Source organism: Hyperolius riggenbachi, chromosome 12 (assembly GCF_040937935.1).
Source record: "Hyperolius riggenbachi isolate aHypRig1 chromosome 12, aHypRig1.pri, whole genome shotgun sequence".
Lineage (NCBI taxonomy): Eukaryota > Metazoa > Chordata > Amphibia > Anura > Hyperoliidae > Hyperolius > Hyperolius riggenbachi.
In genome coordinates this window covers 60,599,756-60,612,776 of record NC_090657.1, presented here as the reverse complement: position 1 = coordinate 60,612,776, position 13,021 = coordinate 60,599,756, and the positions used below count along the sequence as shown (strand labels likewise).

General features: G+C 45.2%; 1 protein-coding gene across 1 annotated transcript in view; it reads left to right on the top strand.

The window, feature by feature from the left end:
* The first annotated feature begins 3,627 nt into the window (after nt 1-3,627).
* Nucleotides 3,628-13,021, top strand: part of EBI3 (Epstein-Barr virus induced 3) — a 31,391-nt gene continuing 21,997 nt past the window's right edge. Inside the window, exons 1-3 of the mRNA XM_068262557.1 lie at nt 3,628-3,681; nt 10,629-10,682; nt 12,442-12,776. Coding sequence (XP_068118658.1) covers nt 10,657-10,682; nt 12,442-12,776 — 361 coding nt within the window. The 5' untranslated portion in view covers nt 3,628-3,681; nt 10,629-10,656. The remainder of the gene's footprint in view (nt 3,682-10,628; nt 10,683-12,441; nt 12,777-13,021) is intronic.

The following is a 13,021-nucleotide window of genomic DNA, read 5'->3' as shown; positions in this document are numbered from 1 at the left end:
CAATGTATGCATCTCCTGCTGACTGTATATATAGCTGTGTGTCCTAACATCTTGTATACAGGAACAGTAGTGAAGTCTGAAGATGACTCATTAGCCAAAGGCTCACTGTTTTCTTTTGGTTAGCCAATAAATATTATCATTCTATTACAAAATGTAAAAACTTCCTGCTGACTGATTAAGATCTGTCTTAACTTGCCCCAAGTGCTAAATTGTCACTGTGAAAAGTACACCTGAGCTTATGCTAGGTAAGCATGATGCAATTTTCTGACAGATTTAACCTTCCTGGCTGTAACCCCGAACGTAGTTCGAGGTAAGCCGCGCAGGAGGTTTTCTTAGGCCCTGCTGGGCCGATTTGCGCAATTTTTCTTTTGCTAGCTGCGTGAGCATACCGATTGCCGCCGCCCCGCACCGATTTGCCGCTATCCGCCGCGCCGCAGAGTCCCCCCCCTAGACCCCGTGCGCTGCCTGGCCTATCAGCGCCAGGCAGCGCTGAGGGGTGGATCGGGACTCCCTTAGACGTCACGATGTCCATGACATCGGTGACATCATCCCGCCCCGTGTCCATGGTGACGGGGGAAGCCCTCCAGGAAATCCCATTCTTTGAACGGGATTTCCTGATCGCCGGACGCGATCGAAGAGAGTAGGGGGATGCCGCTGCCTAGGGCTCGCTACATGTTTTTTTTTTAAAAAAAAAAACCGGCTGCGCTGCCCTCTGGCGGTTTATAATACACCGCCAGGAGGGTTAATGTAGCCATACACTGGTCGATTTGCCATCAGATTCAACCAACAGATAGATCCCTCTCTGATCAAATCTGATCAGAGGGGGATCGTTTGGCTGCCTTTACTGCAAACAGATTGTGAATCGATTTCAGCCTGAAACCGATCACAATCTGCTGAGCTGCCGCTGTTGCCCCCCAGGCCCCCGCATACATTACCTGAAGCCTGGTCCCGGGCATCTTCTCCGCATCAGCTTCCGCATCCCGGCATCCGGCATAACTTTCTGTCACTCCAGTGACAGCGGAAGTTCAAATAGAGCGCCCTCTATTTGTACGTCCGCTGTCACTGCAGTGACACAGGAAGTTATGCCGGATGCCAGGATGCAGAAGCTGATGCGGAGAAGATGCCCGCCGGGAGCCGGGAGGCAGGGCCGGATTTGTACCTTTTACCGCCCAAGGCCCACTGTCACCAGCCGCCCCCTCCCCCCCCCCCCCCCCCCCCACACACACACAAACACAACATCTCAGCAGCCCCAAACTTAACCTTTCCGCCAAGGAAAAAAAGTCTTAACATGAACCTGACACAAAATACAAAAAATACTTACCTTAACAGATCCTCTCGGTGCCCACTGTTCCTGCCCTGGGATCCTCTGAACATATTCAGACCCCTCACTGCTGCCTGGGACCCTCATCTACCCTGTGGCTGCAACACTCCCATCTGTGTGCAACCATACTGGATCTGCACAAGCATGGTCCACACATGCCCAGTAGCTCAAAGCCTTTTGTGCATGTCTGTTTCCTCTGTGCTCAAGTGACTTTGTGCTAATGGGAAAATGAAGACCATACTCATGCGTGCCCAGTACAGTTGCACTTGCAGCCATGAAAAAAATAGGGTCCTGACTCCTGGGCAGCAATGAGGGGGCTGAATATGTTCATGAACCCCAGTATAGGTAGCCAGATTCTGTCCGCCCCCTTAGTATAGGTAAACAGGTGTGTGTCCCCTTTTTTTAGTATAGGTAGCCAGATGCTTCCCCCCTCCCCCCCACAGAATAGGTAGCCAGATGCCATGCTCCCACCCCCTTTAGTATAGGTATTTTCTTTAAAGGCACTCTGTAACAAAAATGTCATTGCGTTTTCTACCATCCTACACGTTCCTAAACCTATTATAATGTGCTTTGTCTTACTGCAGCACTTTCTACTATCACCATCTCTGTAATAAATCAGCTTATCTTTCCCCTGTCGGACTTGTCGTCCTGTGTCTGGAAGGCTGCCAACTCTTCAGTGTGATCTGCTATGCATGCCCCCTCTATGCACTCTCCCCTGTGTGTGTGTGTGTTATTTACATTAGCCAGCTTTTCTCTGCTCTCTTATCTTTTACAAGCTGGTTAAATCCTCTGTTCACATACTGATGAGTGACATACTGCAGAATTACAGACAACCGGGCAGAGCTGTCTGCAAGAGTAAACAAACAATCAGCTTGTAACTCTTCAGTGAGCTGCAGGGGGAAAGAAACACATAAATGATCTCTTGAGATTCAAAAGGAAGGCTGTATACAGCCTGCTTGTGTATGGATGTATTTTCTATGTGTGGACATGCTGTACATCAACCTACTTCCTGTTTTGGTGGCCATTTTGTTTGTTTACAAACAAACTTTTAAAAACTGTTTTTGACTACTTTTAATGCGGCGGGGAGCGGCGAAATTGTGACAGAGGGTAATAGGAGATGTCCCCTAACACACTGGTATGTTTACTTTTGTGTGATTTTAACAATACATATTCTCTTTAAAAGTTATTATGCTGTTGCTTATCTTTTAGAGCAGAGAGGAAGATCTGAGTTTAGGCCTGCTTTAAAGTCATATATTCTTTTAGGGTCATGGTCTAGTATATGTTCCCAGATCCGTTCCATTCTTGTTACCAGGTCTTAGGCTAGGTCCACACTCGTCCGTCACATTCGTTTGAAACGAATCCGGTTTGGTATTCCCCCCCTCCATTTTTATTTTTAAATCTATTTACAGCATATGTTTCCAGGCCGTGGAAAGATATGTCCTTGGGGGATGCCGAACTGGAGGGGGAAGCAGCCAGGACAGGGGTGACAGCGGGCGGCGGGGAGGCTCCCTCCCCTGGGTCTCCCGTCCCCTCTCCAGCTATTTGCATAAAAAGTTATTACAATGTTAAGGCAGCGAGGGGGGACGCTTACCTCCCTTCTTTGCGTTCCACCGCTCACCGCTTGACTTCCTGCAATGCCGCCCTCTACACTTAGAGGGCGGCATTGCAGGAAGTGACCCCCCTCCCCGCCGCCCGCTCTCACCCCCGTCCTGGCTGCTTCCCCCTCCAGCATGGCGGCCCTCTCCCCACCCACAAGCTGGGACATAGAAACTGACCCGTTTCTGTGTCCAAAGCTGCCTGTGTAGAGAGGGATCAGTTTTCTTACTGATTTTCACTACTCCTCCATGTATCCGGGGTCTGTGAAAATGTTGCAAATCCGGACCTTCCATTTAGGCTTTTAAAACGGATCCCCCTGAATGCAGACAAATCCGTCAAGACGGCTGCTATTTTTAACATTGTTATCCGTGGCTCCGGTTTTGATCCGGGCTAAAAACCGGAGCCACGGACATGTTTTTAGATCTAGTGTGAACATAGTCTTATTTGTAGGGCACAGCCGGTGGGTTTTCCTGTAGAATTACGCTATGTTCTCACGCGGTTACACACAGAAATAACACTGCTGCCAGTAAGTCATCTCTCAGCATAATGCAAAATTCCCAGACTGCTCAGTTTCTTCCTCATTTTGCTGGTTTTGTGCACATCACTGACTGGCTTTTGACTCAAACAGAAACCGAATGATTGAATGTTTTGCCACTCAGGAAGTTTGATCAGCTGAAAACACAATCTGAGATCTCATTAGAGTCACACAGGAGTCTCGGCATTGACTCGGCAGTTTTGCTTCTTGGAAGGACCTCACCTAACAGGTAAAACCAGATTCCCTTGAGAAACACTAATTTGTTACTGTTATTTTTTTATTGCAGTGACATAACTTCTGTTTGTTGCTTTCTTTGTGGGAGTTGCCCCTTTTATTTAAAGTTGCAGCTGTTTTTAAGCTCAAACTGTTCTTCTTAGCTACCTTGGTAACAGTACTGTGTAAACTCTGTTTGGAGTACTGTCGCCATGAGACATGTTCATTGTTCAGAAGCTCACACCTTGCTGAAGGGGTGATTAGCTGCAACCCCCTGAACTAATCCATTGACTGAGCTGTCACTCTTTTGGTACAGCCACTAAACACTGATATCTGATGAAGTGGACTTGACTAACGAAACTCGTTGTTTCTTTTTTTTTTGTGCGTGTTTATGTCCAATAAACTCTCAGTTTGTCGTTGGTTCTCCTTCCCTAGGAACTAATTGAATACAACTACACTTATTTTTATATTTTTATCATTTTTATACACTATTGGCCCCTTTACATATGTACAGATGTCATACTTTGTTTGAAAAAACGATAACCTGAATGTGAGACCATAATACGCCACATGTCCTATCCAGTTATTATTATTTTACCTGCTTAATTTTTTCGCTGGAGTAGCTCTTTAAAGGATAACTGAAGTTTAAAGACCATGGAAGCTGCCATATTTATTTACTTTTTAACAATACTTGTTGCCTGGCAGTCCTGCTGATCTATTTAGCTGCAGTAGTGTTTGAATGACACCGGAAACAAGCATGGAGCTAACCTTGTCAGATCTGACAGTAATGTCAGAAACACCTGATCTGCTGCTTGCTTGTTTAGGGTCTAAGGCTGAACGTATTAGTATTAGCATGAGGATCAGCAGGATAACCAGGCAACTGGAATTGCTTAAAGGACCCCTTAAGGGCTTGTTCACACTAGGAGCATTTTCAGCCTTTTTTCAAGCGCAGGCGATTTTTAAAAATGCCAACAAAACGCTTGTGCAATGAATCTCTATGAGAAGGTTCATATCAGCGCGGTTCGTGCGCTATGTGTGCAGCAAAGCCCATTTATGGGGTGATTTTGCCTCAATGGAAGGTATAGGAAAAACGCAATCACTTACAAAATCGCTTTTTTAAGAATAAATACACTGTATTTATTATTTTCCGGGTCAAAGAGTTCACTTTCTGACTTGCATCAGAGAGTGAATTACAAAACCGCTTTGGAAAAGTGCTTAGAAAAGTGCTTTTTCCAGAAACGCAGTGCGCAGTGGAGCGGGGAAAAAATGCACAAAAATGCAAAACACTTACTTTTCATTTTTAGGTGTGAACGAGGCCTAACTGAGGAATAATAAAAAGTTTCACCTACCCCCGCAGATGTCTTGTGCCTGCGCCATCTAAAACCAATCCTCTGGTCCCCTGCAGCCAGCTAGCCTCGTTTGCGGCAACTGACCAGTCGCGGGCCAGTGTGCCTGCATGGCTCTGGCCGCTATCATACTCGACCGCGGTACCACCTCCGTGGAAGTCCTGCGCAGGATGGCCATGGCGGTGGGAGCGCAATCGAGTATAAATATGGCCCTGGGCCATGCAGGCGCACTGCCGCAAAACGAAACTAGCTGCCTGCGGGTGACCAGAGGATCGGTTTGAGATGGTGTGGGCACAGACTATCTGCAGGGGGTAAGTGAAACTTTTTTTTCATTCCTCAGTTAAGAATCACTTTAAAAGGAAATAAATATGACAGTCTCCATAGCCATAGTATCTCTTTGGGAACCCAATCCCACTGTCCCTCTTTCTGCCTCATGTGTCCCTCTGATGTACAGATCTGTGTAAATATATGTATTTTTCTACTGAAAAATGTTTTTAATTGACTCTAAACTTTATTCCAATTCTTTGAATTGATATTTTTCTTATTTTCCAATGTTAATATGAAGGAAAATAAGCCAGGATAGAAAGGACCAGTGTGGTTTGCATTATAATAAAACAGTTTTGCTATGAAATTTTTATGGTATGTGTGACAAGGGGTGTGTCAGGGGCGTGATTAGGGGTGTGGCAGGGGAATGGCTTAAGTGTCCCTCTTTATCATCTCAAAAGTTGGGAGGTATCTCCATAGCCCTCCTACTACAGTTGTCTGTTAACACTTTCAGTGCTTTCAGCAAAAGTGAAACCGAGTAAAACTTCAGTTTTTTTCGTATTTCCATAAATTGTATTGAATACTTTTTTTTCCCATAAAATGTATCATGCTGTTAATCTTTTTAGAGCAGAGAGGAAGTTGTGAGTTTAGTTCCACTTTAAAAATGTACCTCACGTGGCATAATGAGATAAACGGGGGTACATTAAGTACCAATCCTACTTCCAGCTGGTCTGCGTTTATTTCTTAGGTGGATAAGGTAGTTGGACTAGCAGTGACATGCAGTGGGTGATTTCCTGAGAAGTAAATAGTAGCCAAAACACTTGTATCTGGCTAAACAAACACTCCTGATAACAGGAAAGTGCAAAAACGTTACAGTAAAATTGTCATTATGTCTCTGTCTGGGAGCTGAATGAACCAGATTGTATGTAACATTGACATAGCCACTCCTAAAATTTCACCCCTTAAATTGAAAATAAGAGTGTAAGAGTCCAGGAAAGCTCCATTCACTATTACTAACTATTACTCATACAAGTAATTATCTCATAAGTTTATTTTCAGTCCAGGTTTCATTTAAGAGGAGATACAGACAGTCACATCCCTCTCATTTCTGTCTTCCATTAAAGAAGAATGGAATGGGGTTCCAATGTTTCCAACAGTGAAAGGGAACAACATTGGTAAGCAATAATGTTTAAAACTGTGTTAGCCTTCAACCCTTATTAGGTACAAAAGTTGTGACACTTCTCAAACTTTATCACAGTTCAGCTGGCAGCTGCCCAACATAAAACTATGAGTAAGGATTCAGCAAGATACCTAAAGAGACAGAAAATCTGCTTGTGAACCTAAAGTGAAAATAAACTTATGAGATAATTAATTGTATGTGTTTTACTAAAGGAAAATATAACATAGAACTGGTTAATCCTCATCAGTGCAGGGCATGGATTCTATGGGGAAGAACTTGAAACACCCAGAGTTACAGATTACCCAGAAAGCTCATGGTGAACCAGAATTATTGTGGCTCTGTACAATTAAAGGATACCCGAACTGAAATGTGACATAATGTGATAGACATGTGTATTTACAGTGCCTAGCAAACAAATAACTATGCTGTGTTCCTTTTTTTCTTTCTCTGCCTGAAAGAGTTAAATATCAGGTATGTAAGTGGCTGACTGAGTCCTGACTCAGACAGGAAGTGACTACAGTGTGACCCTCACTGATAAGAAATTATCCTTTTTTACCTCTTTCTTGCTCACATAAGCCATTTTCTGCTAGGAAAGTGTTTTATAGTTGGAATTTCTTATCAGTGAGGGTCACACTGTAGTCATTTCCTGTCTGAGTCAGGACTGAGTCAGCCACTTGCATACCTGATATTTAACTCTTTCAGGCAGAGAAAGAAAAAAAGGAACACAGCATAGTTATTTGTGTGCTAGGCACTGTACATAAACATGTCTATCTCATTATGTCACATTTCAGTTTGGGTATCCTTTAACAAGCTGATGCATCATTGCTTTCCAGTGGTTCTGGAGGTGTGTTTAGCTTTCAGGGACAACAAAGGGATGGTTTGCATTATTCAGCAGTGATGCATTGTGAGAGACCTCATATGCTCACTTCAATCTGAATAATGGCAAATACATTCTGGTTTACGAAGGCAAATATTTGTTTTGCATTACATAGTAGTTTAGTAAGAGGGCTTTTGGTCCTTTTTAGCCACTTAAAAAATCTGGTTTACCGTGACCTTGCTAGGCAATCAGTAATTCTGGGGGTTTCAAGTCCTACCTACCACATAGAGCCACATTAATCCATACCATGCACTGATGAGGATCAACCAATTCGAAACAGTCTGTATGCATGTTGGACTAGTTTGGCTCTGTAATACATTAACAAGACACATCAATGCATTCCAGCAGTTCTAGTGGTTTGTTTAGCTTTCAGGGGCAACAAAGGGAGTACGAGAGGAATTGCCGCTGGGAGACTTGGGCGCAGGATACGGCCGATATGTGGCTTATCCTGCTTCTGCACAAGTTCCCGGCGGCGTTACTATTCCCCCTCCAGGCCGCCATGGATAGTGGGAATGAAATAATTTGGCTTCCAGCGATTGCTGGAGGCCGAATTATAGTGTTTTATAAGTAACTTTAGCTCCATCTTCTGACAGCGCTGATGTTAGTGACTGTGCGCCGCTATAGCCGTAATTCCTATTACGGCCTATGGTGGCGCCGGCTGCGACAAATCTCCTGCACTGGAATGAAAGGGTTCGAACAAAGGGACAATTTGCATATTTAGCAGTGATGCATTGTGAGAGCCATTAACCTGAATAATCACAAATACCTTCTGTTTTAAGAAAGCACATTTCTGATTAGCATAGAAATTTCTGGGGAGGTTTATTACTGTCTGTGCCCCCACTGGAGACATTTTTTTATCTTCAGTTTCTATCCATTGGATCGTCTTTCTGCAATGATTGAGGCAGGGAACACACTTGCAGGGCCGTTTTCCCCTGCGTTTCCTAGGTTCCATCGGGTTTTGCGGTCGCGTCTAACGCGTGCGTTTTTCCACGTGCATTTCCGCGTTTATGCGATTGCATGGCATGTACTGCCATGCAACGTGCGGGAAAAAGCAGAAAACTGTGCGTTTAGAAAACGCGGAGAAAAACGCGAACGCAAACGCGCACAAACGTATGCGGCACAGCGTTTCCTGCGCTAGGCTATTAATTTCGATAGCCTCTAAAATCGCGCGCGTTTTGCCGTTCACGGCAAAACGCGCAAAAACGCATGTAGTGTGTTCCCTGCCTCAAAGTGGACCTGAACTCTTGCACAGGACAGAAGTAAAAGAGAGAGAAATGTCCCCTCTATGTATTTAGAGAGTTTATCCTGTCTAATTCCCCCTCATTTGTGTAAAGTCACAAGTTGTAATCTGATCTCTCCCCTGTGTCACATGACCTATGGCAAAGATGGCAGATCAGCCCATTTGAAAGCACTGGATGTTAACAATATGTCTACTTCCAGGAATTCCAGGAAGTAGAAACTGTGCAGAATTATTTTAGGATTTGAATCAGCTGTAACAAATAATTTTTTTACTTTAAAGGTTATTACGCTGTTGTGTATCTTTTAGAGCAGAGCCAGGGAAGACGTTCTGAGTTGAGGTTCGCTTTAACATGAATTTGTAAAGTTGCGTACAGAGGCGTATTGACGAGCACCAAATTTGCACCATCGTAATTTCGTATCGAAATTGGGAAAATTCATAAGTAATCACGCATGTAAGGGTAATCCATCCGCAATTTTGTGTAGTATCACCAAATTTGGCGTAATTTCATGCCGACTTTGGCGGTTAATAGCAAAGCCTCTATACATGCCATCATCATCAAAATTGCTACAGATGTTAAGGAAAAAGTACAAGTACAAAAAAAATAAAAATATTTTTCAAAAAGATCTTGTAGTTTTTGAGAGTCATTTCTTTGTTTAAAAACCATTTTTCTTTGCATTTTTAAAATCAATTTCCTCAAAAATGACAAGGTCTTTTTGAAAACAAGAGAAATGTTTTTGACCTATTCTATATAGCAATTTTGGTGTCAGTAGCTTGTAGGGGGCTTTGCTATTCACTGCTAAAGTCAGCATAAAATTAAGGAAAAAGACTCAAAAATTTACGTGAAATTACAAATTATTATACGAAATCAGTTGAATCCACAAATAGTAATTACGTAGAGGTGTAATTGCAAAAATGTACGCTAAATTTCACGTAATCATAATTAGCTGATTACGATCATCACTACAAAGGGGTAAATACAAATCATGCTCACCCCCCCAGCAAAACTTTGATAGGACCCCTTAACCTTTTGGCGACTGCCTCTATGAGATCCTACGCCGCACTAGTGGCTGTTCTAGCCTAATGCGGCGTAGGATTTACGCCACTCGCTGTTTCCGCTCCCGACGCGATCGTGCACCCCCGAGAGGGGAGATTAAGCTGTCATATGACTACTGCATCTCCCCTTAGTGATCAGCAGCCATATTGTATGGCTGCTGATCATGTGATCACTACGATTGCCGGTGGATCGTAGTGATCAATTTGACAGCTACGGCAGTAGGGGGGAAATGAGAGGATCCACTTACCTCCCTGCCATTCCCGCGACGATCGGCGCTCCCCACAGCTCTTGCCTGCATCTCTGCTTGTTGTGACGCAAGTCCCGGGCTCAGCTTGATGACGTCATTAAGCCGCGACCTGGGACTTAGCGTCAGTACGAGCGGGGAGGTCGGAGAGACAGGTGGTGTCTGCAGCGGCTCATCGCTGGAGCCTGGAAGGAGAGTGAAAGCTGCTGGTGCAAGGGGGGACACCTGGCCACACAGGGGGGACACAGCCCAGCAAGCCCTAATAGAATCCGGCCACCTAACCCCCCCAAACGCGCCCCCCATACAAAAGTGCCTGGTCCTTAAGGGGGGGTTAGGCGGCCGGTCCTGAAAGGGTTAATGATCACACCCCTTCCCTTGATTTCCCTTGGTGACCCTCACAACATGGGGGTCCATCATACAAGAGTCATAAAACAAGTGTGGCCATCAGGATCTTCACACCCATAACATGTGTAATTACAAAAACACCTGATCTGGAGTATCAGAGATAGGGAAGGTTAGTAGTTGGGGCCCTCCCACACCTCTAGGTCCTCCCACAGTTACACCCCTGAATGCATAACTAATATTGTTTTATTAATGACAGTTAGAAACAGTGAATTTTTTTATGTTGAAGGCCTTCTGGGGGCAATTTAGAGTTTTTATCCTAGTATTTATTGTTTTATTTCCTAATTGACTATGGGTGTCACCTTTAGTACCGGGTATAAGCAGGCCCAGAGAATGACTGTGTTTTCTTATTGTAGGACTGTGCAGCGAGCCTCTAGTGTTCTGATGTGGAGTTGCATGGCCGCCTCCATGTGAGTATCTGACATGTTTATTGCAGGGCACGTCCTGCTTTTAGGAAGCAGGTACCACAGGAGGCTTGTCCCACCGCTGTGCCCAAAGTGTATCTGCAAATGTGCATAATATATTCTGTTTACTAAAGCCATGAAGCGACCTGAAAAAACAAAGTTTGATACTCATCTGTGTAGAGCAGGGTAGGATTTACCATAAGGCACCGTAGGCACGTGCCTGCAGGTGCCTGATGATAGAAAGGTGGCTCATTCCCCTTCCCGAGTGCCTCCCTCCCTCCTTCCCTATGCAGAGTCTTGATGAGAGCAAGTGGGAGGTTTCTCACCCTGCTCTCGGCAATCCACTGATGAGATCTCCCTTCAGTTGGGGAACCTCTAGCTACTCAATATTGAGGGCACTTCTGGCTAAGTAATACTAAGGGACACCTGTAGCTGGGCAGAGGAAGTAAGGGAAGACAGCCAGCACACTTGCGGTGCGGTTCGGTGGAGGTTTATAGATTCATAGAGGGTGAAGTCTAATGCTGGGCACACACGATGAGATTTCCCGTTCGATTCCCGGATCGATTCGATTAAATCAAACATGTTCGATTGGATTTCGATCGATTTTTTCATGATAGGTATGCAAAATCGACGGAAAAAACGATCGAAATCCAATCGAACATGTTTGATTTAATCGAATCGATCCGGGAATCGAACGGGAAATCTCATTGTGTGTACCCAGCATTAGATGCCAGGACATCTGTGCCTATAGGCTCCTGTGAGGTAAATCCGGGCCTGATGTAGAGGTAAGGCTCTGGATTCCATAGACCCTTCCCAGTCTTCTCTCTCTATTCCCCTGATGTCCCCCATTCAAAATTGGCACCTTGGGGACTCCTCGGGAAGGCTTTAGAAGCACTCCCTTTTTCTTGTTTAAAAGGAAATAAACATGGCAGCCTCCATATGCCTCTCAGTTCAGGTGTATTTAAAAAAAAAACAACTCCAGTCCAGCAGGGGCATTGCAAGCCCTAAAGATCAGTGACACGTGCCCCAAATCTTTTTTGGGGTGCCCCAGATGTCCCCAAGGCAGTGTCAGGCAATGGGTGGCAGTACTCATCTCTCTCCAGATTCTGTAGACTTCTCTCTTCTGGGCTACTTCCCTTAGTTCCTGAGAAGGAATCAGAGGCTAGAGCTCCTAGCGTCTGATTCTCGGATGCTCGGGGGAGAATCGCCAGCTACAGAGGATGTCTCCAGACTTGGAGAGTGGATGGAGGAGATGAGTAGTTCCTCCCGCTGTGCTACTCTACTGGGAAATGGGAGCTCGGGGGGAGAAACAGTGAGGACACACACAATAATGCATGCTCCCTATGGAGGCTCCACAGCACTAGTATTCCCCATAGAGGCACCACAGCACCCAGCATGGCACCACAGCATCCAGCATGGCACCACACAGTGCCCCACATGCCCCAGCATGCAATTTTTTTTGTTTTAATGGAGAGGGGGCTTTATCCAACATTTTGCTGGGCAAGCCTACTAGGACTGCTGTTAAGTTCATGTAAAGTTGGCTCCACCCATGACCACACCCACATTCTGGTGCGTGGCCACACCCATTTTTCAGCTGGAGTACCCAAAAGTGCCCCGGATCTCTTGGGATCCTAGCAATGCCCCTGCTGTCCAGGTTTATTTCACAGTTCTCAAACCCCTGGGAAACCCATCCTAGCTTCTATGAGTAGACAGGCTGCCTTCCTTTTATGACCCTGAGTATTGTTGTGTTGCTGTCTATAAACAGGATGATAATCTGGGTGATCAGCGTGGGAACCATACTTCTCCTCCTGACCTCCTCTGGTGAATCCATGGAGAACACAGGGGATATACAGCTGGTGACTCTTCCTGTCAAAGAAGACTATGGGCGGCTGGGAACAGACATCCTCCTGTATTGCCAGGCTTCTCTACCAGTGGTTGACTGGAAACATAACGGGGACAGCATTCACTACAATAGCACAATATCCTCAGCAGGAACAAACCTGACTATGAAGCAGGTCAAGAAGCACCAGGCTGGGACATACAGTTGTCATAACCCTGACACCCAGGAAGTCATACATGAGATGGAGCTGCACCTTGGATGTGAGTTGTAACTTGTTGTATATGAATTACTGTTGTGTGCAACACCAGAAAGACAAGAGGTTTAACCAGTTATGCCATTTGCAGCAGTATATCTACGCCCTACAGGACTTCAGTTCCTAACCAGGGGTGTAGGTATAAGGCTGCTGCCTCAATCACCCACTGCGTGCATTCTCCTCCCCGCCGGTTAGTACACAGGTCAGTAAGTGGGAACACAGTTCCCATTCACTGATCTAAATGGCTGTGAT